The 26,769-nt window shown below is 47.0% G+C and overlaps 1 protein-coding gene across 2 annotated transcripts; it reads right to left on the bottom strand.

Annotated features, from left to right (window-relative positions):
- Positions 1-2,119: 2,119 nt before the first annotated feature.
- Positions 2,120-26,005, bottom strand: F11R (F11 receptor). 2 transcript variants are annotated; one of them, XM_007976458.3, is made up of 12 exons: positions 24,820-26,005; positions 24,452-24,607; positions 24,130-24,232; positions 7,186-7,254; positions 6,921-7,028; positions 6,532-6,678; positions 6,048-6,250; positions 5,777-5,879; positions 5,541-5,648; positions 5,293-5,305; positions 4,941-4,989; positions 2,120-4,804 (listed from the first exon to the last, which is right to left on the bottom strand). In XM_007976458.3, the coding sequence occupies exons 3-12, from the start codon at positions 24,191-24,193 to the stop codon at positions 4,769-4,771; spliced, it is 900 nt and encodes a 299-aa protein (XP_007974649.1). In that variant the 5' UTR covers positions 24,194-24,232; positions 24,452-24,607; positions 24,820-26,005; the 3' UTR covers positions 2,120-4,768. The 2 variants fall into 2 exon arrangements, with proteins under 2 accessions (XP_007974649.1, XP_072864315.1); XM_073008214.1 differs by lacking the exon at positions 24,820-26,005 and having other exon boundaries at positions 24,452-24,775.
- Positions 26,006-26,769: the final 764 nt, after the last annotated feature.

Genomic DNA, 26,769 nt, shown 5'->3' with positions numbered 1-26,769 from the left:
TTTGAGACAGAGTTTCACTCTTGTTGCCCAGGCTGGAGTGCAATGGCGCGATCTTGGCTCACGGCAACCTCTGCCTCCCAGGTTCAAGCGATTCTCCCGCCTCAGCCTCCAGAGTCGCTGGGATTATAGGCACGCACTACCACGCCCAGCTAATTATTGTATGTTTAGTAGAGACAAGGTTTCAACATGTTGATCAGGCTGGTCTTGAACTCCCAACCTCAAGTGATCCGCCCCCTTGGCCTCCCCCAAAGTGCTGGGATTACAAGTGTGAGCCACCACGCCTGGCAATTTTTATATTTTTCATAAAAATAGGGTTTCACCATGTTGGCCAGGCTGGTCTTGAACTCCTTACCTCAAGTGATCTGCCTGCCTCAGACTCCCAAAGTGCTGGGTTTATACGTATGAGCCACCGCGTCCGGCCCCAGCATTACTTTTAATGTTCTCTCTCCTCAAACCCACATACCTACCTCTACAAAAAATGTTAACTTCTGTTTCCAGCTCCTCCTCCTGCATTATTTTCCATTCTGGGTCACTGAGCAGGATATAGGTTACCCAACCTCCCCTCCCCAGGATCTTAATCCCAGACCTACCATTTGCCTAGGACTGGTTGTGTGAACTTAGGCAAATTCCTTAGCATTTCTCTGCCTCTCTTCCCATCTGAGAAGCACAGATAGTAATAATACCTAGTAAATAAGTTAACGGATGATAGTAGTAAGAAAAAATGGGCTGGGCACAATGGCTCATGCCTGTAATCCCGGCACTTTGGAAGGCTGAGGTGGGTGGATCACAAGATCAGGAGTTCAAGACCAGTCTGGCCAACATGGTGAAACGCCATCTCCACTAAAACTACAAAAAAAAAATTATCCGGGCGTGGTGGCAGGTGCCTGTAATCCCAGCTGCTCGGGAGGCTGAGGCAGGAGAATCGCTTGAACTCAGAGCGCGAGGCTGCAGTGAGCTGAGATCGTGCCACTGCACTCCAGCCTGGGTGACAGAGTAAGATTCAGTCTAAAAAAAGAAAAAAAAAGAAAAAAGAAAAGAAAAAATGTTCCATTTCATATCAGATTTTCATAGCTAGTACCAGAAAAGGGGTAATAAGCTGGAAAAGCTAAAGAATTGGATATTTTTTAATGTAAATTGTTTTTCATTTGTCTACTTTATTAAGCTGTCTTCATGTACCAAGAAACATACTGTCCCCTCATTTAGAAACAGACTAACTCCATTTTCCTCCATTATCCCCTCCCCTATCCCTGTCCTTGATCTGTAGATCCTGTTAAGACAGGTAAAACAATGTTGGTCAAAGGGTACACGCTTTCAGTTACAAGATGAACAAGTTCTGAATATGTAAGATAGAACATGGGAGGTGATGTGGCTGGGTGCGGTGACTCTTGCCTGTAATCCCAGCACTTTGGGAGGCCGAGGCGGGCGGATCACGAGGTCAAGAGATCGAGATCATCCTGGCCAACACAGTGAAACCCCGTCTCTACTGAAAATACAAAAACTAGCTGGGCATGGTGGCGCATGCCTGTACTCCCAGCTACTCGGGAGGTTGAGGCAAGAGAATTGCTTGAACCCAGGAGGTGGAAGTTGCAGTGAGCCAAGGTCGCACCATTGCACTCCAGCCTGGCAACAGAGCAAGACTCCGTCACAAAAACAAAAAACAAAAACAAAACAAACAAACAAAAAAAAAAAACATGGGAGGTGATGTATGTGTTAATTGACCATGGCAATCATTACACAAATGTATATGCATATCAAACCATGTTGTATACTCTGAAGAAAATTAAAAAACGACAGGATCCACCTGTCAACACATCCTTAACACTCAATCATTTTATCCCAGAGTATGCTGAGTTCATGTCTCAGGGGAAACACCAAAATCCATGGAACTGCTCTCATTTTCTATCCCCTAAATGTCACTTTAACATAGGAAATGTCCATTTTGGGGTTATTCGCATTCAAACACAGGCCAATGAAAAAAGCTAAATTAAAATGTAATTATCAAGGTAATGGAAAGATATCCTAATCTCTTCATTAACAAGACTATCAGGAATATTTCGAATGTCCAATCACCCTAGGAGTCCCAATTCTCTTAAGGAAGAACTTCAGGATTTAAACAAACTCAATGTGAAAAATAAACATTTATTACAAAAATTAGTTTTGACATTTTAAAGTGAATGCAGACAAGGTGTTTTCCAGTTCTAAAGGTCTGTTGTAAGCTATAGAAGTAAATTCCAAGGCTGGTAATAACTGACTCATTCTTCACCAGTGACCTAGACAACAAGGAACCATTCACCTCAAATTCACAGAGCCATGAATCACCTCTGCTTCCCCATGACCTTTTCCATATCCCTTCTACTGTCTCTTCCAACCATGACACAGAACTGAAACATACTTTAAAAATCTCATCCTTGGCTATGCACGGTGGCTCACACCTGTAATCCCACCACTTTGGGAGGCCGAGGCAGGCGGATCAAGAGGTCAGGAGTTTGAGACCAGCTGGACCAACATGGTGAAACCCTGTCTCTACTAAAAACACAAAAATTAGCCAGGCATGGTGGCATGCACCTGTAATCCCAGCTACTCAGGAGACTGAGGCAGGAGAATGGCTTGAACCTGGAAGACGGGTGATCACACCACTGCACTCCAGCCTGGGTGACAGAGTGAGACTCCGTCTTAAAAAAAAAAAAAAAAAAAAAAAAACTCATCCTTACTGAACCATTTCATAAGCTCTGCTTTGTCTAGTTGGATTTCATTTCTTCTGGAAAATTTATTTTTTATTGGCATGTGACCCTTAACCGATAGCTTCATTAGCATTTTGTTTTTCTTTTTGGATCCTTAATAGAAAACTCAGTTGTTAGGGATTTCCAAATAGGATAGGGCAAAGTGGCACTCAGTATATCCTCCACAGAAAGAAAGAAGCAAAATCAAGCCAAGAGGGCCCTTTATTTGTCCTCTTGCTAAGTTAATAGACTGGTGGGATGGTGGTAGATGCAGAAACAAAAATGTAAGGGCAAAGGGTCCAAATGGGGAGGAGGAAAGCAATGATAGCCAGGCCTGTCCTGCTCATTCGCGTTTATTCACATGCAGACCACCCATGATCTGGTCTTCAAATTTCTTCTGAACTCCACCCCACTAAATATAGTAGCAGTTACTACTTTAAACTACTACTAAAGCACTTGTTCTCCAAATGACCTGAGAAATCCCCCCGCCTCAGCTCTGGGACAGTAGTTCCTACAGCCATAGGGAGGTCTGTTAATGTACCTGGCTGGACAGGAGGTACAAGAGTAAGTACTTTCTCCTCTCACTTGGTGGAACAGGCCAAGGAGATCCCCCAAGTACAGCATCAGCTTCACCCTGAGTACCTTCCTCCAGCAAAGGAAGGCCTGGCCACAAGAGGGCTCTGGAATGAGGGCCTGAAATTCAGAAGCTCTGCCTTGAGATAAGAACCCGGAAGGGGCAGGACCAGGCACTGGGAACCAGCCCCAGGTTGCTGGGAAGCAAGGCTTTGAGGCATTTTCCTGTTGTACAAAGGAGCCCAGGAACTCTCAAAGACTTTTTCCCCTACTTACTTCCCACAAAAAGAGCCTTGACAAACCAAGGTTTTATTTCCAGCAACATCCAGCTGATAGAAACACATAGAAATACAATCTCACCAAAGAGCTAAGAAGCCCTCCAACACACACCCAATTTCAGCATACAGCTAAGACCGCACAACACACACACAGGCTCAACAAAGAGCTAAGACCACTACACACATCTCCATAGCACCACGAGCACATCTCAAAAGGGTCTGTCCAATAGTTCCAGCCAAGGGAAGGGTGATGGCCTGAGCTACCAGCTCCAGCTTTCTTTTCTATTCTTTCTTTCCCTTTTTTTTTTTTTTTTTTTTGAGATAGAGTTTCGCTTTTGTTACCAGGCTCCCGAGCAGCTGGGATTACAGGCATGTACCACCATGCCTGGCTCATTTTGTATTTTTAGTAGGGTTTCTCCATGTTGGTCAGACTGATTTTGAACTCCTGACCTCAGATGATCCACCTGCCTCGGCCTCTGGGATTATAGGCGTGAGCCACCACACCCAGCCTCCAGTTTTCTTTTCTTTAGAGCAGTGGTTTTAAATATTTTTCACTTCACGTTCTCTGAAAATTTACTATGCTCTCCACAACAAGAGCTCCCATTTTCCACAGACACAGTCAATGTCAGTCGGCTTGTATTCAAGAGGAGGACAGGGCAGAGGGACTTCCCATGGGAAGACAGAACAGAGTGGGCCCCAGAGATGGAAGGACCCCAGTGTCATCACCAAACAACCATTTCAGCTGCTCTAGCCTCTAATCCCTACTCTAGAACAGCTGGCCCCGGTCCTCAGTACACAAGGAAAGAGCCCAGAACCAAGCTCAAGATCCCTATTTAAAGATCCCTGCCGGCCAGGTGGGCAGTTGAGTGCAGATTCCTGGGAGCCCCACCATTTTTGCTGTTTAGAAGGGAAGTCAATGGCATACCCAGGATTCCTGCCTGATCCCTCACAGAAATGGGGAATAAACACTTTAAACAAGTTCCAGGCCACTCAGCAGTGGTAGGAAAGGAAGGGAGAGAATGAAGGAGGAAGGGACACATAGTTGACATTATTAAAAACACATCCTAAGAAGTAGGGGGCCGTGTGGGGTGTAGAAGACAAATAAGGCATCCTGTGAAACTACAGACATCAGGGGCCAGAGTCCGGTAGCACCTGAGTGAGGCAAGTGCAGATGACAGGCGGTGAGCCCAACCAGGCTCACACCAGGAATGACGAGGTCTGTTTGAATTCCCCCTGCAGAAATAAAACATCCGGTCAACTCTCAATAGTCTTCTTTAGCTGATAATCCCCAAAACACATAAACATGGGCTAGAAATCTCCTCACTCCAGCCCCAGGTAGCCCACCCCTGCCCAGGGCAGGCATACTCACTTCACTTCGAGCACTAGGCTGGCTGTAAATCACCTTCTTACTCGAAGTCCTGTGAACAAGCCAGAAGACAGACACTCAGCCACCTAGGTGCTTATTACCTCTCCTTGCCAACTTTAAAGGCCAGAACCGAGAATGCTACAGAAGCACAGAGTGCGCAGCAGAAAGGCATGGGTGGGGGGAAATAGGACAGGCCCAGGGCCAAGGGCACAGAGAAAGGGCTGGATATCCAGATGCCTTCCCTCCAAACTGGTTGCTTCTGCCTTCAACCCATTCCCCCGGGCCCACTTCAGCTTCAAACGGCATGCATCCATGCTCTCAAACTTGGAGAACCCCAGGACAGCACCTCACTCACCCTTTCTTTGTTCCTGAAAGAGAAGAAATGGGATCATGAGTGACAGCAGGACAGAAGACAGTATGGCTTGGGAAGATGGAGGGGTAGGCCCCCAGCTCTTGGTGTGTGTTAGATGGGTGATCAGTGTTCCCCAGGGGACAACACCCACACACATGAGCACAGTATCAGGGTCAGTACTCAGATGACACCCATGCCAGGCCCTGGGATGGGGGCAGTACAAAGGAGAGCCTCTGGGGGCAGATACTTACTGTCAAAGTGGCCTCGGCTATAGGCAAACCAGATGCCAAAAATCAAGATTCCCAGGAGAATCAGGGTTACAAGGACGGCTGCCACGATGACCCCCACATTCCGCTCCACTGTGAGACACAAATGAGAAGTCAAGCACCAGGATACTCACTCACGGTACCAACAGGATCACCAATGGCAGGATGAAAAGCAGACGCCGATCCCCACCCCAGGTCTGGGCTCAAGCCCTAACTCTCACCAGCTTCCATGCGCACAGCATTTGATGTCATGGGTGTCCCATACCCATTCCGTGCCTCACAGCTATATTCTCCAGTATCAGAGGCTGACAGGGGATCAAAGACCTGAGGGAGGAAAACAAATTGGCTTCCTGCTTGAAGAAGCAAAATAGCCATTTTTTAATGTCTCCTGACGCCCATCCCAAGTTCACCCTGCTGCCTGTTCTTCCTCCCACTTTTTGGGGTTCTATAACTGCATGCCCCACACGTCTTTCACCACCACCCCATCCATACCAGCTCTCCTGTTGTGGGATTCAGGACATAGGAAGAGTTGCTGAAGGCACGGGTACTCTTGGGATTCGTAGGCATCACAATCCCATCTTTGAACCAGGTGTATTCAGAAGGTGGGGAACCATCTTTTTCTGAGCATGTCAGCACTGCCCGGTTCCCAATGGTGGCAGAGGAGGGGATGCTAACTGTAGGCTTGGATGGAGGCACTGTGGAAGAGAAAGACAGAAGGTGCTGAGTACAGGGTGGGGGCTGCTTGAGCCTAAGTAACCAACTAGAATGGTACCCCCATCTACTCAGCTCAAGCCTCCCACCCTCACCATGCCCCTGGTTGCCACCTAACCAGGGCTTATCCCCTCTCTGGCAGCTCCGGGACTCTGAATAGCTCCACCTGTGGGCATTCTCACCATCAAAGAGCTCCAAAGCTCAGCAGAGCCTGCTATGGGAAGTAACTAACTCCAGGCCCACCCAGAAGATATGTGGCACATACCAAGCACGATGAGCTTGACCTTGACCTCCCCATAGTTGTTGCCACCTTCCTCAGAGACCATACAAGTATATGTCCCGGTGTCCTCCCGTGTCACGGACTTGAAGGTGATACCACTTGGCAAGAAGGTCACTCGGTCCTCATAGGAAGCTACCACAAGAGGAGGCAAGGGCGAGGACAGAGTGAACTGGAGAGCTAAGGGAAGCTGATGAAGGGGGCATCCAAGGTACGCAAGTGCTCTCCTCTTCCCCCAGAAAGGGGAGTGGGAAGGCCATGAGGACTTGAGCCCCAGGGTATGCCCTGGGATAAGGGCACAAAGCCTGGATCATAGAATCCAGGCATGATAACCCCTCCACAACCTAGGCAATCAGGAAGGAGGAGAAGCAACTCACCTGTGATCTTGTTATTATAGCAAACGAGTTTGGTGGTGTCTCCTTGGTCAAACTTCCACTCCACACGGGGAGAAGAAAAGCCCGAGTAGGCACAGGACAACTTCACAGCTGCAGACAGGGTCAAAATGAGCCGGAGGAGGAATCAGCAGCAAATACATGAGATGGGGAACAGCCCTAAACTGCAGGCTGGGCTGGGTGCTCTCTAGGTCCCCAGACGGCCGGCAACTACTCACCCTCACACCCTCCACAGCCCCTCCCAACTCACGATTATTCTCAGGAATTCTGACTTCAGGTTCAGAAGAGTGCACTGTAACACTGCCCAATGCCAGGGGGCCTGAGGAGAAAGAAAGAGGTGGGCCCTGTCAGGAGTGAGCAGAGAAATGCCAGGAAGAGGGAGGCACAGACCCAGCAGACAGGGCTTCTCCACTCACAGACCCTAAGCGGAAGGGATTCCAGACTCATGCCCCTCCTGACTCTCACACTTTGTCACCATGATCCTAAATGTCTTCTTTAAGTGCTTTTTGCTACAATTGCAGGCTAATACTTCTTTTATCAATGGAAATCTCTCAAATGCAGCTTCTTTTGCTTCTAATTTTTCTCCCTGTGACTCCCAATAATCTAATTAGATTTCTACTAGTCCAAGGGCAGCTTCCAGAATGACATTTCACCGTTCAGAGAAAGCTTCTCAACAAATGATTGCAGCCACTTGTCAAGACAATCCTGGAAGGAAGCCAGCAGGGCTGGAGGCAAGGGATGGAAGGGAAGGGCAGAGCCATAATGAGGATAATAATAATACTCGACATTTGTGGAGCATATGGTGCTTTTTAAAGTGTTTTTGCATACATTATGACACGTTGCATCATTTGATCCTGGAAACAAGCATGACAGATTGGCAAGACATGTATTATTATCCCGAGTTTACATGAGGAATTAAGAGTACAAGAAGTAAATGTGCCTAATGTCATGCAGCTGGGGCCAGGACCGGTGGCTCAGGCCTGTAAACCCAGCACTTTGGGAGGCCAAGGTGGCCAGGTTATGAGGTCAGGAGTTCAAGACCAGCCTGGCCAATATGGTGAAACACCGTCTCTACCAATAATACAAAAATTAGCCGGGCGTGGTGGCACGCCTGTAGTCCGTTACTTGGGAGGCTGAGGCAGAAGAATCGCTTGAACCAGGGAGGCAGAGGTTGCAGTGAGCCGAGATCATGCCACTGCCCTCCAGCCTGGGCAACACAGCAAGACTCAATCTAAAAAAAAAAAAACAAAATCACACAACTGGTTCTAAGGTGAAGCTGGCACTAGAAGTGGGTTCAGATCACCTCACTAGAATACTCGCCAAACGGAGAAAGAAAAGGTAGTGTGTGCTGGGTGGAGGGAGGGAGGAGCAAAGAGGCTAATTAAGTAATATGGGGGAGGTGCATCAGGGTTCACAGGAGGGACCCACAAAGGTCAAATTAAGAAGCAGTGACTAGGGATTCTGGGACCACACGGTGCAGCTACAAACCTGCACTTACACAATTATTCTCATTCACGTTTTCAAAGTCAAATTCATGAAATATCCTTTTATTCATAGCTTCAAGTCAGGACCCTGTCTTAGATAAATGTAGAATTCAAACACATTTGTTGAATTCAAGTACATTTTTCCTTTACTTAATTATGCATATAACTGATTATGGTCTCTTGACCTCTGAGATTCCCCTTCCTCTCTGAAATATGAAACAGATGTGCTCTAAAGTCCTTTAGGTTCCTTTTTAATTTTGGCATTGATGTTTAGACAATGTCTGTATACATGTATTTCAATCTGACATAATAATACTATGGGCCGGGCGCAGTGGTTCACGCCTGTAATCCCAGCACTTTGGGAGCCCGAGGCAGGTGGATCACGAGGTCAGGAGATCGAGACCATCCTGGCTAACACAGTGAAACCCCATCTCTACAAAAAAAAATACAAAAAATTAGCCAAGCGTGGTGATGGGCACCTGTGGTTCCAGCTACTCAGGAGGCTGAGGCAAGAGAATGGTGTGAACCCAGGAGGCAGAGCTTGCAGTGAGTCGAGATCACACCACTGCACTCCAGCCTAGGCGACAGAGCCAGACTCTGTCTCAAATAAATAAATAAATAAATAAATAAATAAATAAAACAACTTAAAAAAAAAAAAAACATTATGAATTAGTCCAGATAAGTATTCTCTCTCCCACTTTATAGATAAGAGACTCAAGATATAGGTTACTCCTATATCCTTTTTTTCTCTTATTATACTTTTTTTTTTTTTCCTAAGACGGAGTTTCACTCCTGTTGCCCAGGCTGGAGTGCAATGGCGCTATCTCAGCTCACTGCAGCCTCTGCCTCCCAGGTTCAAGTGATTCTCCTCAGCTTCCCAAACACTGGGATTATAGGCACTTGCCACCACACCGGCTAATTTTTGTACTTTTAGTAGAGATGGGGTTTCGCCATGTTGGCCAGGCTGGTCTCAAACTCCCCCTGCAGCCTCCCAAAGTGCTGGAATTACAGGCGTGAGCCATGGTGACCAGTCTAATTTTTTTTTTTTTTTTTTTCCGAGACAGAATCTCACTCTGTCGCCCTGGCTGGAATGCAGTGGTGTGATCTCGGTTCACTGCAACTTCGGCCTCCCAGGTTCAAGAGATTCTCCTGCCCCAGCCTCCCGAGTAGCTGGGATTACAGGTGCCCGCCACTACACCGAGCAAGTTCTAACTAGTTTTTTGTATTATTATTATTTTTTAAGATGGAGTTTCGCTCTAGTTGCCCAGACCGGAGTACAATGGCACGATCTGGACTCAACACAGCCTCCACTTCCCAGGTTCAGGAGATTCTCCTGCCTCTACCTCCCTAGCAGCTAGGATTACATGCATGCGCCACCATGCCCGGCTAATTTTGTATTTTTAGTAGAGACGGGGTTTCTCCATGTTGGTCAGGCTGGTCTCGAACTCCTGACCTCTGGTGATCCACCCGCCTTGGCCTTGCAAAATGCTGGGATTACAAGCGTGAGCCACCACGCCTGGCAATTTTTTTGTATTTTTAGTAGAGACAGGGTTTCACCATGTTGGCCAGGCTGGATTTTTTTTTTTAAGAGCTAGGGTTTTGCTACATTGCCCAGGTTGGTCTAGAAATCCTGGCCTCAAGCAGTTCTCCTGCCTTGGCCTCCCAAAGTGCTGGGATTACAGATGTGAACCATCACGCCTGGCCATATACCATGGTTTTCAAAAAAGAAGGGTGTAGGCTGGACACGGTAGGTCACATCTGTAACCCCAGCACTTTGGGAGGCCAAAGAGGGCAGATCACTTGAGGTCAAGAGTTTGAGACCAGCCTGGCCAACATGGTGGCCAGGTGGCACATGCCACCATGCCTGGCTAATTTTTTGTATTTTTAGTAGAAACAAGGTTTCACCATGTTGGCCAGGCTGGTCTCGAACTCGTGACCTCAAGTGATCCATCTGCCTCGGCCTCCCAAAGTGCTGTGATTATAGGCCTGAGCCACCACACCCCACCTGCCCAGCTAACTTTTCAAATTTTTTTGTAGAGACCAGGTCCCACTATGTTACCCAGGCTGGTCTCAAATTCCTGACCTCAAGCAATTCTCCTGCCTTGGCCTCCCAAAGTGCTAGGATTACAGGCGTGAGCCACCATGCCTGTGGAAGTCTCTTACTCAACTCTCATTAAGAATGCTATTTGGCTGGGTGTGGCAGCTCAACAGCCTGTAATCCCAGCAGTTTCAGAGGCTGAGGCGAGCAGGTCATAAGGTCAAAAGTTTGAGACCAGTCTGGCCAATACGGCGAAACCCCATCTCTACTAAAAATACAAAAATTAGCAGGGCATGGTGGCAGGCACCTGTAATCCCAACTACTCGGGAGGCTAAGGCAGGAGAATCGTTTGAACCTGGGAGGCAGAGGTTGCAGTGAGCCAAGATCGCACCACTACACTCCAGCCTGGGTAACACAGCAAGACCTGGTCTCAGAAAAAAAAAAAAAAAGGGGGGGGGGGGTGGGGGCACCTCTGTTCCAAAGCTGTCTGTGGGATAGGCTGAGGTCTCACCAGGACTACAACGCAAACTTGGCCTCTCCCTCTGTCCAATCTTGCTTCCTTCCCCTCCTTTCCATGGGCGTGGATTCCAAGTGCACCCCCTAATAAATGTCTTGTATGATTATTGACATCTCAGAGTCAGCTTCCCAAGAACCCAACCTATGGGTTGGGTTATTAGCAGCATCTAATTAGACTAAAAACTAGCCTTTGAAATCAACACACATATACACACAAATCACAACATATGAATTTTATGGTTGTTCCTCCACCACTTCTGGGTTTAGCTAAAGTTCTTTGTTGAGTCCTCTCAGATCATCACATTCACACTACATATATACACAAACACATTGGGCTACAGGCACATTATCCTTTTCTTCATTAATCCTCACTGCCATCACCTGGTCTGGGCTTTTGTTCTTTTGTTTCGAATACATGAACCTCCGCCTTAGTGTCCTCCCACCCACCTCTGTTGCAGGATTAACTATGTCTGCCTGTGGCCTAGCTGTGCCAATTCTCCCAAGGTCTACTGTGATGGCCTATCACATCATGAGTCAAGGCCGGCCTTACCACCATGCCTTTCCCATTCACCAGAGGACACCTCAGCCATTCTGGTCCACATTCCCCTTCTCGTTCTTGAACAGGCCCCTGGAACCAGACTGCCTGCGTTCAAATCCCAGCTCTGGACTGGGCACAGTGGCTCACGCCTGTAATCCCAGCACTTTGAGAGGAGAAGCAGGTGGATCACCTGAGGTTAGGAGTTCAAGACCAATCTGGCCAATATGGCAAAAATCCATCTCTACTAAAAATATATATATATATAAATTAGCCGGATGTGGTGGCACATGCCTGTAATCCCAGCTACTTGGGAGGCTGAGGCAGGAGAATCGCTTGAACCTGGGAACCAGAGGTTGCATTAAGCTGAGATCGTGCCATTGCACTCCAGCCTGAACAAGAAGAAACTCCATCTAAAGGCCAGGCGCAGCGGCTCATGCTTGTAATCCCAGCACTTTGGGAGGCCAAGGCAGGTGGATCACCTGAGGTGGGAAGTTCGAGACCAGCTTGACCAATATGGAGAAACCTTGCCTCTACTAAAAATACAAAATTAGCCACGCGTGGTGGCACATGCCTGTAATCCCAGCTACTCAGGAGGCTGGGGCAGGAGAATTGCTTGAACCCAGGAGGCAGAGGTTGCAGTGAGCCAAGATCGCGCCATTGCACTGCAGCCTGGGCAACAACAGAGAAACTCTGTCTCAGAAAAAAAAAAAAAAAAAAAAAAAATTCCCAGCTCTGTTACTTGCTAGGTTATGTGACCTGAACAAGCCACTTGGCCTCTTCAAATCTGAGTTTACTCATCTGTAAAATGGGGATAATAACAGTTTCTACATCAAAGGGCTGTTTTGAGGACTAACCAAGCTAATACTGTACAAATAAAGTGCTTAGAGCAGTGTGTGAACAGGAAACCCCAAATAAGTATTATATTTTATGATTTTCATCTGCTCATAGGCCCTTCTGTACACATACTTCTTTCTGACTTCAATGTTTTCTTCAACAAGACATTATATAAATAAAGCCTGAAAAGTACCTACTCCAGCCCACCAAACCACATCTCCCCTGTCATTGCAGCTGCCTTGGAAAGGCGGCCCCTTCTCTAGAACCTTCACAGATGGACCAGCAGAGCTAGGAGTTTGCTCTCACTGAATCCAATCTGTATCAGGACACTCACAGTTTCCCTGCCCATCCTCCTCATCTATTTTATATTTTCCCTTGCCTTCTCACAGCCCCCCTTTTGCACTTAACCTTGGGCCCATCCATACCATACTGTACACACACATACAAATGTCCTACTGATGTACATGGTAAACCAAAATAGAAGGAAATTCCATCCTTTCCATTGTCAAGTTTAATTTTCTCTAAGTTCACAACAAGAAAAGCCACAAAGTTAAAGGCATCAATAGATTTTTGGCCTGCTCAGGTTTCGGGCCCATGTATAGAAAGTCCATTCTCCGGCCAGGCGCGGTGGCTCACGCCTGTAATCCCAGCACTTTGGGGGGCCAAGGCAGGCAGATCAAAAGGTCAGGAGATCGAGACCATCCTGGCTAACACAGTAAAACCCCATCTCTACTAAAAATACAAAAAATTAGCCAGGCGTGGTGGCAGGCGCCTGTAGCCCCAGCTACTCGAGAGGCTGAGGCAGGAGAATGTCGTGAACCTGGGAGGTGGAGCTTGCAGTGAGCCAAGATGGCACCACTGTACTTTAGTCTGTGCAACAGAGCGACACCCCTCTCAAAAAAAAAAAAAAGAAAAGGAAAGAAAAAAAGAAAGTCCATTCTCCATCCCACTACTGGATGAAGTGCTAGCATTTATTGAGCACATACTGTATTTGAGGCACTGTTGTAAGCATATTATATGTGATATCATTTAATCCCTGCAACAGCCTTTAGAGTTAGGTGATTCTATTGTTATCACCCATATTTACATGGGGAAACTGAGGCCCAGAGAAGTTAAGTAGCTTGGCCAAGGCCACACAGTAAGTGGTAGTGTAGATTCACACCAATGCGGTCCAACTGCAGAGGCCATACAATGCTACACTACACTATACAGCCTTCCTAAAAATGCAAATCTGACATGTCCTTTAAGCTTTTGATGATTCTACATTGCTTATATGATAAAATCCAAATTTTTCTGCAAGCTAAGAAAGTTCCAATGATCCCTATATTCTGCCAAACACCCACCTCCCTCTCTCCCTGCTGGAAGTGCTGGAAGAAAGTTCCAGCACTATCTGACCTTTTGATAAGGTTATCATCTTCATCACCCACTCTACTGTTGCAATTTACCCGCTAGCAATACAAAACTACTTAAAATTCCTAGCAAAGACTGGGCTGTTTCACAATCTCTGCCTTTGCTCATGCTATTTCTGCTATGTGGAACACCCTTTTCCCCTCTTTATCTGGGCAGCAGTATTCATCCACATTATTTTCTGGAAAACGACCTCCCACATGCCCAGTCCTCACCAGAGCCTCACCTAAGCCTCTTTCCTAGGCTTTAATTATCCCATGCAAAACACTGTCAAAGCAATTCCTACATTATAATGACATTATCTGTGTACAAGTATGTCTCCCATGGTAAACCCCAAGCGAAACGGGACCATGTGTTAATATTCTGAGTATCCCACACTTAGCATAATAAAACTGGTACCAGTTGACATTTAGTACATGTTTTCTCAGCCTGGGCAACACAGTGAGACCCCCATCTCTACCAAAAAAAAAAAAAAAAATTCACCAGCTGCAGTCACGCATGCCCACGAACACTGAGGACACTGTAGGATGTAATTCCTGGAAATTACTATGTACCTGAATAATAATAATGAAACAACCGTGGCAAATAGTATTTTCCAAAACAGCCACATCTATCTGTATATTTATCTCCTCCCCCATGCTCTACTTACATTGTGACTGAGGTGGAATCTAAGTTAAGTTTCCTCCCCATGGGCCCAGCGCGGTGGCTCACGCCTATAATCCCAGCACTTTGGGAGGCTGATGTGGGTGGATTGCTTGAGGTCAGGAGTTTAAAACCAGCCAGGCCAACATGATAAAAATTACAAAAATTAGCCAGGCATGGCGCATACCTGTAGTCCCAGCTACCTGGGAGGCTGGAGTACCACTTGAGCCCAGGAGGTGGAGGTTGCAGTGAGCGGAGATCGTGCCACTGTACTCCAGTCTGGATGAAAGAGCAAGACTCTGTCTCAAAAAAAAATGTTTCCTCCCCATGAATCTGGCAGGGTCTTATGACTGCCAATGGCATAATAGTAGAAGTGGCAAATTATTAAGGTTGGGCCTTACATGCATTTTCTCACTAAATTCTAAAATAAATAAATAAATAAATAAATAAATAAATAAATAAATAACCCTATGAGACAAGTACTATTGAAGTACTATCGTTACCATTTCATTTTACAGATGAATAAACTGAGGCTTAGAACAGTTGACCCAGGCCAGGAACAGTGGCTCACATGTGTAATCCCAGAACTTTGAGAGTCCAAGGCGGGCAGATCACGAGGTCAGGAGTTTGAGACCAGCCTGGCCAACGTGGTGAAACCCCATCTCTACTAAAAATACAAAAATTAGCTGGGCATGGTGGCAGGCGCCTGTAATCCCAGTTACTCGAGAGGCTAAGGCAGGAGAATCACTTGAAGCCGAGAGGTGGAGGTTGCAGTGAGCCAAGATTAAGCCGCTGCACTCCAGCCTAGGTGACAGAGTGAGACTCCGTCTCAAAAAAAAAAAAAAAAAAAAAAAAAAAAAAAAAAAATCCAAACCATATGGCTACAAATAACAAGGTAGGAATCTTAACCCAACTCTGCCTGATTTTGAGGCTCTAAAACTATTATGCTATATGTAACTTTATTGGACAAGCAAGGAAATCCCATGTATCTTTCAAGATCCCATTCAAATGTCCATTGATCTGTTATACCCTTCCTCAGTCAACATTAATCTCACCCCAATTTCTAGGCATATAACCTAAGAAAACAATCAAAGGTAACTTTAAAGATTTTGGCTGGGCACAGTAGCTCATGCCTATAATCCCAGCACTCTGGGAGGCTGAGGCGGATGGATCACTTGAGGTCAGGACTTTGAGACCAACCTGACCAACATGGTGAAACCCCGTCTGTACCAAAAATACAAAAATTAGCTGGGCATGGTGGCAGGCACCTGAATCCCAGCTACTTGGTAGGCTGAGGCAGGAGAATCACTTGAACCTGGAGGTGGAGGTTGCAGTGAGTTGAGATTACGCCACTGCACTCCAGCCTGGGCGACAGAGTGGGACTCTGTCTTAAAAAAAAAAAAAAAAAAAAAAAATCCATGTACAAGAATAATTTAACGTTATTTAAGTTTTATTGTTTGTTTTTTTGGTAAGGAGTCTTGCTCTGTTGCCCAGGCTGGAGTGCAGTGGTGCGATCATGGCTCACGGCAACCTCCGTCTCCCAGGTTCAAGAGATTCTCCTGCCTCAGCCTCCCAAGTAGCTGAGATTACAGGTACAGCTAATTTTTTTTTTTTTTTTGAGACGGAGTCTCGCTCTGTCGCCCAGGCTGGAGTGCAGTGGCCGGATCTCAGCTCACTGCAAGCTCCGCCTCCCAGGTTTACGCCATTCTCCTGCCTCAGCCTCCCGAGTAGCTGGGACTACAGGCGCCCGCCACCTCGCCCGGCTAGTTTTTTGTATTTTTTTTTTTTAGTAGAGATGGGGTTTCACCGGGTTAGCCAGGATGGTCTCAATCTCCTGACCTTGTGATCCGCCCGTCTCGGCCTCCCAAAGTGCTGGGATTACAGGCTTGAGCCACCGCGCCCGGCCCCAGCTAATTTTTATACTTTTGATAGACACGGGGTTTTATCACATTGGCCAGTGATCCTCAAGTGATCGGCTTCAAGTAATCCGTCTGCCTCAGTCTCCCAAGGTTCTAGGATTACAGGCATGAACCACCATGCCCAGCCAATTTAATGTTATTTAGTATAGCAAAGAAAAAAGAGAAATCTAAATGCCCAACAAAAGATGAATAAGTAAATTATGATATAGCCATACTTTAGGAATATTATAGAAAGGACCTTATTTAAAGTATATTTTGGGTCAGGTGCGGTGGCTCACACCTGTAATCCTAACACTTTGGGAGGCCAAGGCAGGTGGTCAGGAGTTCAGGAACAGCCTGGCCAACATGGTGAAACCCCATCTCTACTAAAAATACAAAAAAATTAGCCAGGTGTGGTGGCGGGCGCCTATAATCCCAGCTACTTAGGAGGCTGAGGCAGAGAATTGCTGGAGCCCAGGAGGTGGAGGTTGCAGTGAGCCAAGATTGTGCCACTGCACTCCAATCTGGGTAACAGAGCGAGATTCCATCTCAAAAAAAAAAAAAAAAAAAAAAGTATATTTTGTAGGAAATATAGACATATATCACACATTAATTCAAAAAGACTAGCATGAAACACCAGTAATAAGTGTTTATCTCTAGATAATGGAATTACATGTGATTTTATTTTCTCCATAGTCCTTTGCATTTTCCTATTTTTCTTTTTCTTTTTTTTTTTTTTTTTTTTTGAGACAGAGTCTCGCTCTGTTGCCCAGGCTGGAGTGCAGTGGCGCGATCTCAGCTCACTGCAAGCTCCGCCTCCCGGGTTCGTGCCATTCTCCTGCCTCAGCCTCCTGAGTAGCTGGGACTACAGGCGCCCGCCACCGCGCCCGGCTAATTTTTTTGTATTTTTAGTAGAGACGGGGTTTCACCGTGGTCTCGATCTCCTGACCTTGTGATCCGCCCGCCTCGGCCTCCCAAAGTGCTGGGATTACAGGCGTGAGCCACCGCGCCCGGCCGCATTTTCCTATTTTTCTACATTGAGCGTGTATCACTTTTTTTAACAAAAAGAAAAAACTTATCTTTTTAAAAAGTTACTCTCTTCTCCTCTATGCTCCCAAAACATTCTGTACTTTGTTGACAGCCCCTGGCACACGCTGCTCTGTACTCTACCTAGTCAATATGTGTCTGCAGTTTCTTGAGTTCTGCTTGTATCCTTGCCCAGCTCCCAGCACTACACTTTGCACAGAGGAGGTGCTCCATGAACTGCACCAAAGCACTGCTGGGGTGAGAAGATGGTCACAGAAGGCAGAGGCATCCAGACTCTTAACAGAACCCACCAACAACCATCTCTTGTACAAGAAGTTTAAGTCAGACCCATAACAGAAAAGGACCTACTTCCTTCCACTACTTTACTAAGAAACCTTTAGTTTTTTTCTAGATATCCTGTTAATTATTAGAATTTTCTGGCCAGGTGCAGTGCAGCAGCTTATGCTTACAATCCCAGCACTTTGGAAGGCCAAGGTGGGAGAATCACTTGAGCCCAGGAGTTCAAGACCAGCCTGAGCAACATAGAAAGATCCAATCTCTATGTCTCAGGGATATCAATAACAAAAAATAAAAGAAGAAATACAACATAAAAAAGAATAAAAGAAATTTTAAAAAGAGAGAGGCTCTGATCTCTATAAAAATAAAAGAAAAAAAGAATTTTCTTTGAGTTGCTTGAGTGTTGAGTTTGAATTTATTTATTTATTTATTTATTTTGAGACGGAGTTTTTGCTCTTGTCGCTCAGGGTGGAGTGCAATGGCGTGATCTTGGCTCACCGGAACCTCCACCTCCTGGGTTCAAGCAATTCTCCTGCCTCAGCCTCCTGAGTAACTAGAATTATAGGCACCTACCACCACGCCCAGCTAATTTTTGTATTTTTGGTAGAAATGGGGTTTCACCATGTTGGCCAGGCTGGTCTGGAACTCCTGACCTCAGGTGATCCACCCGCCTCAGCCTCCCAAAGTTCTGGGGTTACAGGCGTGAGCCACTGCGCCCAGCCAATTTATTTATTTTGAACTTTAATTTTATGCTCAGGGGTACATGTGCAGGTATGTTATACAGATGAACTACATGTCATGGAGGTTTGGTGTAAAGATTATTTCATTACCCTGCTAATAAGCATAGTACCCAAAAGGTAATTTTTCTATCCTCACCCTCCTCCCATCCTCTACAACTCAAGTAGGCCCTGGTGTTGGTTGTTCATTTAAAAAAGAAGAAAAAAGAAGAGGAGGGGGGAAAAGAGGGAAAACAGCCAGTCTCTCTGGTTTTCTCTAATAATTCATCCAGTCTTCCCTCTGGACATATGAGACTCACAAGACCCTCCAGTTGCCAGGGAGCCAGAGCCCTGTAATATGAAGGATGAGTCAGGGCTTCCTCACCCCACCAGCTATAGCATACCCAGTTTAACTTCATGTTTTCCCCCTAATCTCTAGCACAGCGCTCAGAATATAGTAAACACCAATGTTTGCTGGATTAACAAGTGAATTTCACATTGCAATATAATTAGAACCTGGACCTCCACCCTGGTTTTCCCCTTCCTCCCCACCACTCAGTCTGTAGAGTCTGAAGTAACTCTCATAAGAGTTGGCCTCCTCGTAAAGATCAAGAGGCTCCACTGGGCCAGGGAAGTTTCACAGCTGACAGGGCCTTTCCAGTGGTTGCGGTAGAACAGTTAAGGAATGCGTGGGCAACAGGAAGGCTCTGTGAGGCCAACAACAGGTGGGCTATGTCTAAACAGTCATCCTTGGCTGCACTTTCAGTGATGTCAATCAGCTGGCTCGGGCCCTCTGAGGATAGCAGAAAGTGGTAATGGCAGGGTAAGACAGGAGCGCTTTCACTCCCTGGCTCCCTCCTGCCCCCTCTGCAGAATTTCCGGTTCTACCTGCTCAGCTCCCCAGCCACCCCATCTTCCCAGTGCAAAGGAAGGTTGAGCCTGCCTACCCAGGACTGACTTCAGGGGCCCGGCATCCACTTCCTGCCAGCCAGCTGCTTCCTCCTGTTCCACCCCTACATTGTGAAACAAATGACGCAGCTGGACTTTAGACAGAAACCCTGCTTATCAGGGAGTCCAGGCAGATGAACTCTGGGTTTTCAATGCCAGGAAAACCCCAGTGTGCGTCTAGTCTCACAGTACGTGTTCACTCATACTGCTTTCTACAACCCTCACACAATAGTGAAACCTCATCCTCAATTACGTTGGACGCAAGGTCATCCAGGTCTTTCCTGAATCTCTGAAACAGAAATTGGTTTGAGTTTAGAGATCCCCAGGGTCTCTAGTCAAACCTAACAGATATGATAAACAAGTCTCATTATTCCTATCACATAAAATGTGCATAGCATTTAAATCTATTTTTGGGTGTGGTGGAAATGTGTGTTGCCCATTTATGTGTCCATAGAACAAGTGCACATTGAACTCAGCTGACTTGGAGGGGGTGGGATGTATCCTAACAGCCAAGGCCACAATCCCTAGAAACCAATATGGGCCAGGTGTGGTGACTCATGCCTGTCATTCAGCATTTTGAAAGGCTGAGGCAAAAGGATCCCTTGAAGCCAAGAATTCAAGACCAGCCTGTACAACATAGTGAGACCCTGTCTATACTAAAAAAATTAAAAATTTAATTTTAAAAAAATTTAGCCAGGTATGGCTTACCACTCACGCTTGCCTATAGCCTCAGCTATTCAGGAGGCTAAGACTGGAGGATTGCTTGAACCCAGGAGGTCAAGGCTGCAATGAGGCCGGGCACGGTGGCTCGTGACTGTAATCCCAGCACTTGTGGGAGGCCAAGGAAGGTGGATCACTTGAAGTCAGGAATTCAAGACCAGCTTGGCCAACATGGCGAAACACCATCTCTACTAAAAATACAAAAATTAGCCAGGCCTGGTGGTGCACGCTTGTAGTCCCAGCTACTCGGGAGGCTGAGGCAGGAGAATCACTTGAACCTGGGAGGCAGAGCTTGCAGTGAGACAAGATCGCGCCACTGCACTCCTCCCTGGGCAACACAGCAAGACTTTGTCTCAAAAAAAAAAAAAGGCTGCAGTGAGCTATAATCATGCCACTGTACTTCAGCCTGGGCAACAGAGTGAGACCCTGTTTCAAAAAACAACAACAACAAAATGAAACCCCATGATATATATACATATAAGCAAGATGTAGAATATATGTAGTATGCCTCTTTTTGTGTCAGAAAGGGGAGAAACAAGTTTTATTTATATATACTTGTATCTGTAAAATGGAACACTGAAAAGAAACATAAACTATTGGGGTTCAGGGGCCGGGCGCAGTGGCTCACGCCTGTAATCCCAGCACTTTGGGAGGCCGAGGTGGGCGGATCACGAGGCTGGGAGATCGAGACCACCCTGGCTAACACAGTGAAACCCCATCTCTACTAAAAATACAAAAAATTAGCCAGGCATGGTGGCGGGCGCCTGTAGTCCCAGCTTCTTGGGAGGCTGAGGCAGGAGAATGGCATGAACTCAGGAGGCGGAGCTTGCAGTAAGCTGAGATGCACCACTGCTCTCTAGCCTGGGTGACAGAGCTAGACTCCAGCTCAAAAAAAAGAAACTATTGGGGTTTGGGGTGAACAGCAGCAATGTGGGAATGAGATACCCCACCGCTTTGATATCATTTTAATTATAACACCGTGTCAATTAACCTCTTCTAAATAAATATTTTTTTAAAAAATCACAGTAGCTCTATCTTGAATCAGAACTGGGCTGTAGACTCCACAAGCCATGATCACAAAGGAACTGAAGAGCAACATCGTGAGGTAAAAGTGGTTTGGAGTGGCCGGGTGCAGGGGTTCACGCCCGTAATCCCAGCAGTTTGGAAGGCCTACGCAAGAGGATCACTTGAAGTCAGGAGTTCGAGATCAGCCTGGCCAACATGGTGAAACCCCATCTCTACTAAAAATACAAAAAAATCGCCAGGCATGGTGCTGCCTGCCTGCAGTCCCAGCTGCTGGGGAGGCTAAGACAGGAGAACCACTTGAATCCGGGAGGTGGAGGTTGCAGTGAGCCAAGATCATGCTACTGCACTCCAGCCTGGGTAACAGCCTCTGTCTCAAAAAAAAAAAAAAAAGTGGTCGAGAGCCAGAAGGCAAAGACTAAAGGGCACTGGAATTCCACTGCCACTCTTTTCCTAATTTCAGGTAGAACTAGGAAGTGCCAGTCACCATTTTCTAGTTTGGAGGGAACAATTCACTCCTGGGAGAAGTAGAGGAAAGGAGGAGTAACTCACCAGTCTACAGTTTTGAGGTATGCCTGCCCCTGAAAGGGCAAAGCTAGAAGGGCTTGACTCAGAAACATCAGTAGGAAACACCGGGACTCAGAGAATGACCCAGATGCAGGGCAATTCTGCCCTGCCCACCCGGAACTCCTCAGTGGTGATACCACACTCATGACAAGGGTGGGACAAGTATTACTCCTATTTTACAGATGAAAAGACTGAGCTACTGCCTAAGATCACAAACAGGGCAGAGAGAAAGCCAAGCTAGAACGCAGGTGTGGCGGCCCGGCTCCCATTTCCATCCTCATTTGCACTAACCAAATGACTCCCCTCCCCCAACCCCACCCCAGATCTAGCCTGATTTAAAAGTTACAAGGTCAGTTCCTCCATTCCCTGGACATGTCACTTCCCAGGACCCACTGTCCTAACAGGCTAATGCGACATCATCTCAGGTTCCCCCTGCACTACTGTGGCTTGGTTCCCTGAAGACACCTCCAAGCTCAAAATGGTGCTATCACAACCCTTCCAGTGCCAGTATATGATTATTTTAGGATTATCATAAATAATATAGGAAATTAGAAGAAGAAAAAAGAAAGGAAGCAGTGGCAAAGGATAGGGAGGAAGCAGCTCCAGGAAACTTTTAAGCCTGACAAATACTGTCATAGACAAAAACTGTTACAAATACAGTCACTCACCTAGAAGAAACTTCTGGGCTTAGGGGGAAAATACTGGCACAGGACAAAGGTTGGAAAAACCTTTAGTGCCAGAACCACATAACCAAAAATTAACTATGGTTGTCACTAGCAGTTCTAAAATACAAGCAGAAGTAAAATAGGCAAGGGGTAGAGAAAAAAGGGAAAATAAAGAAAAGGGAAATCGAAGAGTAGAATAAAAGGGAGACATGGCCAGGTGCGGTGGCTCACACCTGTAATCCCAGCACTTTGGGAGGCCGAGGCTGGTGGATCACCTGAGACCAGGAGTTCAAGACCATCCCGACCAACATGGTGAAACCCCGTCTCTAGTAAACACAAAAAAATTAGCCGGGCGTGATGGTGCATGCCTGTAATCCCAGCTACTCCGGAGGCTGAGGCAGGAGAATTGCTTAAACCTGGAAGGCAGAGGTTGCGGTGAGCCAAGATGGCGCCATCGCACTCCAGCCTGGGCAAAAAAAAAAAAAAAAAAAAAGGAGGCGGGGGAGACATGAATGAAGAAGCTAGTAGGCAAGTAAGTTTAAAGGTAAGTAAGACAGTAGATTCTGAAGCAGTATCCCAAACAGTTCTTGTGCTATAGGGTGCCTGAGATGCTGGATCCAAAAATGGAAAAAGGAAAAGCAAGTCGAGAGGGTTTGGTTCCATTCCCAGGTTCCACCCCTAACTCTATTGTCAACCTGGAAGTCATTTCCCCTCTAGGACCTGTTTCCTTATCAGTAAAATACAAAGAGGACGAGATATGCCTCTGGTCCAATCTCCCCCAAGGGTTTATGTTGTGATAAGGTACAAATGAGCAGTCAATTCATCTAAGGGCAGCGAATCTACAGACACCAGTACTGATTGTAATCATTCATTTATTTAACACTTTCTACAAAAGAACCTTGGGGGTGAGGGGAGACTCATGTAGAACACATACTGACACAACTACCCACACAAGGACACGCACACTCAAGAATCAGACAGATAAACACACAGGTGATGCCACAGGTTGACTAACGCACAAACCAACCGACGACACGCTCAGCCCCACACAAACACATCTAGAGACAGAGGCATGCCCTAGCAAGTGAGCCTCATTGTTACTCAGGAAAGGGAGTTTACAAAGGAAACAAAAACTCTCATACACAGCCAGTGGGAGGGCAGAGCTCTGGCTCTGATGAGAATCCAGCCAACCAACAGATACACTCTCCCCCTGGGAAGAGTCACTCAGTCAACAACACGTATTAAGGACTCCTGAGGTAGATATTCCAGAAAGGAACTTCGCTGGAACCTCTGCTGCGCTTAGAGAAATTTCAGGTTTCTAATGCATTTCCTCTTTAGACTGTGCACCCAGATATTTTCCCAGAGCAACGGCCGCAAACCAAAGATTCAGAGGAGCCAGAGACTCCTTCAGCAAAAGCTAGGGAAAGAGACTTCCACCCCAGACCACCGCCATTCGATTTTCTCCGAGGACCCTTAAGGAGCCAAGGCTCCCGGTTGCGCAGCGGGGTTCGTGGGTGCGCGTTGGAGGGGCAGGCTGGCCCTTCCCAGGTGCGTGTGGAGCGCGCGCTGGGTAGATGAGTGTGGACGGGTCCTTGGCCTGACGGCCCTCTGCAGTGAGGACGAGGAGTGTACCTCTGGTGTATGCAGCGTGAGGGGTACGGTCACAACTCACCAGTGTGGGGGAGGGGAGCCAGCCACTCACCCAGCTGTGAGAGTGGTGAAAGAGGGACCAGCCAGGGGTGGAAAAGAGAATTAGGAGAGCGAGGTAGGAAGGTTTCTGAGCTCCTCCCCTCCCTCTGGCTAGGGGCGTGGGGAGAGGCTTCCTCCAACCTCCGACCCGACCAGCCGATTCCTCCCGAAACTCCGGGAACTTACACAACAGGATCGCCAATATGAAGAGGTGCAACAGTTTCCTGTCGGCTTGCGCCTTTGTCCCCATCGCGATCAGGCTCCCGCTACAACAGCCGCCGACGGGTTCCTGGGAACAGACACAGCCCCGCAGACTTCAGCGCTGGGACTGAGAGCCAGCCGCCAGGTGGAGCCCCGCCTGGCCCCGCCCTCCACGGCTGATTGGCCAGCTCCCCACCCCGGCGCGTTCCGATTGGAGTAAGGAACCGCCGCTCTTCAGAGCGAGTCACCTCGGCCAGGTGTTACCCTGCCGCCACTCCCCGCCTCGGCGCACTGCGCCTTTCCCCACCTGAGCTGCCTCTGATTGGCCCAGGAGACTGTCGCGTCAGGAGACGAATTCCGCACCTTCAGCAGGTGACGGCCCCCTGATTGGTTGGTGTTCCTGAAGTAGGGACTTCCTGACTGGCTGTGTTCTCAGTAGGAGCTGGAGGGCTGAGAAGTACCTCTAAGGAGGAAGTAGGGAAGGCAGTCGTGATGTGGGATTTATGGAGACGGGCTTGGTTTGTGATTTTGTGTTTGTTTGAATGTAAGTTGCTTGGTGCAACTGCACCTGCAGTTTGGTGCTGCAGAAACTTTGGGCCTGCCTCTTGGCAAGTGAAAACCACATATTAATATGGGAGGGCGGGGCAGAAGACCAGGAGAGAAATGGAATGTTACCTTGACACCATCTCCAAACTGTTCCTCTGTCCACCCCACCGGCAGCATTCACAGGCTTTGAGAGATGAGCTGCGCTGGGAGGAAGAAAGGGAAAAAACAAGGGAAAGGGAGCACTCAATTGGAAAATGGGAGCCTGGTCAGTATAGTCCCAGGTACTTGGGAGGCGGAGGTGGGAGGATGACTTGAGCCCGGAGGCGGTAGTTGCAGTGAGCCTAGATCGCGCCGTTGAACTACAGCCTGGGCGATAGAGCCAGACCTTGTCTCAAAAAACAAACAACAAAAAAAATTTTTTTAAACCCACAATAATACAATTTGAGAAAAGCGGAATGACGTTATCTCAAGAAGAAAGTTAAACAGATGTACACAAAACACACCCAGATGATACAAACTGAGCTGAACATGCTCTATAAACATCTTTGGGTGACTGTGGATATGTCCTTTACACATATTTGATCTGTGAACAGGTCCCTACATTTCAGAATTATTGGTTTTCTCACTGTGACTAATACTTGTGTGCCGACTAAGCCACCTTTTTTCTATAGACGATGTTGATACTCAAACTTTCTGTTAATATTTATATTGTTACATCATTTTTAATTGACATTCATGCTCAACACCTTTGCTAGTTGTAGTTTCTATTTTACGATGATTTAATTTTAACTGTACTAAGTATATGCAGACTGTGGAAAAAAACTTCCTTAGCATTACCTCATTGCAAGTGAAAAGACTACATTTTTATCCAAAAGAATGATATTGTTTGACATTTTGCCTTTTTCACCTTTGCTCTCATTCCTTTGTCCCCATCTCTTTGGCCAAAGTTCTGCTTCTGGTTCCATTCAATGTAAACCACCTACTGGGTGCTTAATAGTCTTGGCCGGGTGCATGGAGCACGCCTGTAATCCCAGCACTTTGGTAGGCCGAGGCGAGTGGCACTTTGGGAGGCCGAGGCGAGTGGATCATCTGAGGTCAGTCTGACTAACATGGTGAAACCTGTCTCTACTAAATACAAAAAACTTAGCTGGGCGTGGTGGCACATGCCTGTAATCTAAGCTCTTGGGAGGCTGAGACAGGAAAATCACTTGTACCTGGGAGGCGGAGGTTGCAATGAGCAGAAATCGTGCTATTGCACTCCAGCCTGGGCATCAAGAGCAAAACTCCATCTAAAAAAAGGAAAGAAAGAAAGAAAGAGAGAGAGAGAGAGAGAGAGACAGAAAGAAAGGAAGGAAGGAAGGAAGGGAAGGAAGGAAGGAAGGAAGGAAGGAAGGAAGGAAGGAAGGAAGGAAGGAAGGAAGGAAGGAAGGAAGGAAGGAAGGAAAGAAAGAAAGAAATTTAAAGTCTTGGAGAAAGGTATATACACTGACAGCTGGGCTCTGTGATATGTGCCTGTAATCCCAGTTACTCAGGAGGCTGAGGCAGAAGGAGAGGATCACTTAAGGCCAGGAGTTTGAAACCAACCAGGGCAACATAGGGAAAAGACTCTGCGTCTAAGAAATTTTATTTTATTTTATTATTTACTTATTTATTTTTGAGACGGAGTTTCGCTCTTGTTGCCCAGGCTGAAGTGCAATGGCACGATCTTGGCTCACTGCAACCTCCACCTCCCGGGTTCAAGCAATTCTCCTGCCTCAGCCTCCCTAGTAGCTGGGATTACAGGCATGTGCCACTACGCCCGGCTAATTCTGTATTTTTAGTAGAGACGGGGTTTCTCCATATTAGTCAGGCTGGTCTCAAACTCCCGACCTCGGGTGATCCGCCCGCCTCGGCCTCCCAGACTGCTGGGATTACAGGCATGAGCCACCGTGCCCAGCCTTTATTTATTTATTTTATTTTTGAAACAGGCTCTTGGCTCTGTTGCCCAGGCTAGAGTGCAGCGGTGCAATCATGGCTTGCAGAAACCTCCACCTCCTGGGCTCAAGCAATCCTCCCACCTCAGTCTCCTGAGTAGATGGG

The sequence above is a fragment of the Chlorocebus sabaeus genome, chromosome 20 (assembly GCF_047675955.1).
Source record: "Chlorocebus sabaeus isolate Y175 chromosome 20, mChlSab1.0.hap1, whole genome shotgun sequence".
Classification (NCBI taxonomy): domain Eukaryota; kingdom Metazoa; phylum Chordata; class Mammalia; order Primates; family Cercopithecidae; genus Chlorocebus; species Chlorocebus sabaeus.
This window is presented reverse-complemented; position numbering and strand designations above follow the sequence as displayed.